The 1900-nt window shown below is 74.2% G+C and overlaps 1 protein-coding gene across 1 annotated transcript; it reads right to left on the bottom strand.

Annotated features, from left to right (window-relative positions):
• Positions 1-562: 562 nt before the first annotated feature.
• PYCRL (pyrroline-5-carboxylate reductase-like) lies at positions 563-1809 on the bottom strand. Its single transcript, XM_004679575.2, has 3 exons — positions 1600-1809; positions 1345-1437; positions 563-1261 (listed from the first exon to the last, which is right to left on the bottom strand). The coding sequence occupies exons 1-3, from the start codon at positions 1759-1761 to the stop codon at positions 1079-1081; spliced, it is 438 nt and encodes a 145-aa protein (XP_004679632.1). The 5' UTR covers positions 1762-1809; the 3' UTR covers positions 563-1078.
• Between the last annotated feature and the right edge of the window lie 91 nt (positions 1810-1900).

Raw genomic sequence — 1900 nt, 5'->3', positions numbered from 1 at the left:
GGGAGGGCAGCACTAGGCCGGGAGGGGCCAGCGCAGGCCACTGGGCCCCAGGAGCTCGGGTGGGGCCCCGCCCAGCCTGCACCCCAGGGAGGGCCTGTGGCACACTCGGGCTCCCCGCCTCTGGCTCCCCCGCGCACAGGCGCCCCGACCCCTGCTGGGGCGCAGTGAGGGGGAAGCCGCCCCGGGCTCCGGTCTGCCCCTTCCCCGAAGGCGAGGCTGGGGCTAGTGTTGCTGCCGGACTGGTCATCACCGGCCTCATACTGCACAGCCCACCCCTGCCCCGGAAGCCAGGGCCGCACCCCAGGTGACCCCAGGCCGGCAGGGAGCCCCTCACAAGAGCCCCCGAGGATCTCTCCGGCCGCTGGCGGGCCGCTGTGTCCGGCAGCCGCTCCCGGGCAGGTGCCACGTGCTGCGGCAGGCAGCCAACAGCCGCCCAGTTGGTGGGCTCGTGAGCCCCGTCCCTGCCCAGGGGCGCGGCCAGACTGGCAGCCCTCCGCACCTCTGCCCTGCAAGTGCCCGCCTGGGCTCCCGGCCTCGCACACAGTCACTGGTCAGTCACCAGCTGCGGGTCAGTGTTTATTCTCCCTGCGGGGCACCAGACTGGGTCCCACAGGTGGGGAGGAAGGTGGGGATGGGGTTGAGGCCGAGGCGGGGGGCCCCAGGGAGGTGGGGGGATGCAGGGGTCCGTGCGCATCCCCCCGCACCCTGCGGGCTCAGGAGCCCGGGACAGTTACAGCAGGCTGCCTGGCGTGGCGAGGCTCCGGGAGCGCAGCGAGCCAGGCACCTCCACCAGCTGCCAGCCGGCGGAGGTCCGACCCAGCTGCGGCCCCCGCCATGGGCCACCCAGCTTCCCGAGCAGGCGCCCGTGGCTCCCGTCTGCCCCAGGCCCCGGGGCCCCACGGCTGGTGGGATTGGGCTGGGCTGTGGGCGGCCGAGGCCGGAGCCCCCAGACCTTCTGGGGGCCTCCTGCCCTGGAGTCGGGTCAGGGGAGCGGCTGGATCAGGTGGCCACGGCCCAGTGCCCTGGGAGGCACCCGGGGGCCTGAGGGACGGGAGGGGCTGGCCGGACTCCAGGCCGGCTACTTCCCGCTCATCTCCCTGGCCCGGCAGGTAGCCGCCTCCACGGCGCTCATGGTGGCCGCCCGCAGGCCGCCCCGCTCCAGGGCGTGCAGCCCGTGGATGGTGGTGCCGCCGGGGGTGCACACGTCCGTGCGCAGCTGGGCCGGGTGCTGTCCACTCTGCAGCAGCATCTTGGCGGTGCCCTGAGGGGATGTGGGGCAGTGACCGTGCGGCTTAGCCAGGTGTCCAGGGCCCGCTGACCTCCCTCCGCCACCCCACCCCTTACCAGCAGTGTCTGGGCAGCGATGCGGTGGGCCAGGCCGCTGGGCATGCCCATCTTGACGGCTCCCTCGGCCAGGGCCTCCGAGAAGGCGCACACCTGTGTGGAGCAGTGTCAGGGCCCAGGCTGCCCCCTGCGCAGCGCTGGCCTGGGGGCAGCCCAGGAGCAGAAGCGGGCGCAGGGACGCAGGGCAAGGCCAGGGCGGCCTGGACATGCGGGCGGGAGCAGGGTGGCTACGCGCCGGGACCAGACAGCACTCACGAAGGCCACGCCGCTGCCACTGAGGCCAGTGTGGATGTCCACCTGGGCCTCGGCCACCTCTTCGCACTGCCCACAAGCCTCCAGCAGGGTCCGCAGAAGCTCGGCCTCGCTGCTCCCCACGTGGCGGCCCCGCACCATCACCATGGCCCCCGCCTGCACCATGCAGGGCAGGTTGGGCGAGACCCGAAGCACCCGTGTGGCGGGGGGCAGCAGCTGGCAGGGGAGAGGCCGGGGTCAGGGGCCCGTGGGCAGCCGGGAGCTGGTTCCAGCTAGCCGCAGGCACCCGGCCCTGCTTCCCCGG

This window comes from Condylura cristata, unplaced genomic scaffold (assembly GCF_000260355.1).
Source record: "Condylura cristata isolate star-nosed mole 26May11 unplaced genomic scaffold, ConCri1.0 scaffold00009, whole genome shotgun sequence".
NCBI lineage: Eukaryota > Metazoa > Chordata > Mammalia > Eulipotyphla > Talpidae > Condylura > Condylura cristata.
This window is presented reverse-complemented; position numbering and strand designations above follow the sequence as displayed.

Bases quoted from the DNA above. Each gene is read 5' to 3' on its own strand.
- PYCRL (XM_004679575.2), bottom strand. From the start codon at position 1,761: ATGGTGCAGGCGGGGGCCATGGTGATGGTGCGGGGCCGCCACGTGGGG. The intron at 1,438-1,599 runs GTGAGTGCTGTC...TGCTCCACACAG, and splicing joins GTGGCAGCGGCGTGGCCTTC to GTGTGCGCCTTCTCGGAGGC. The intron at 1,262-1,344 runs GTAAGGGGTGGG...ACATCCCCTCAG, and splicing joins TCGCTGCCCAGACACTGCTG to GGCACCGCCAAGATGCTGCT.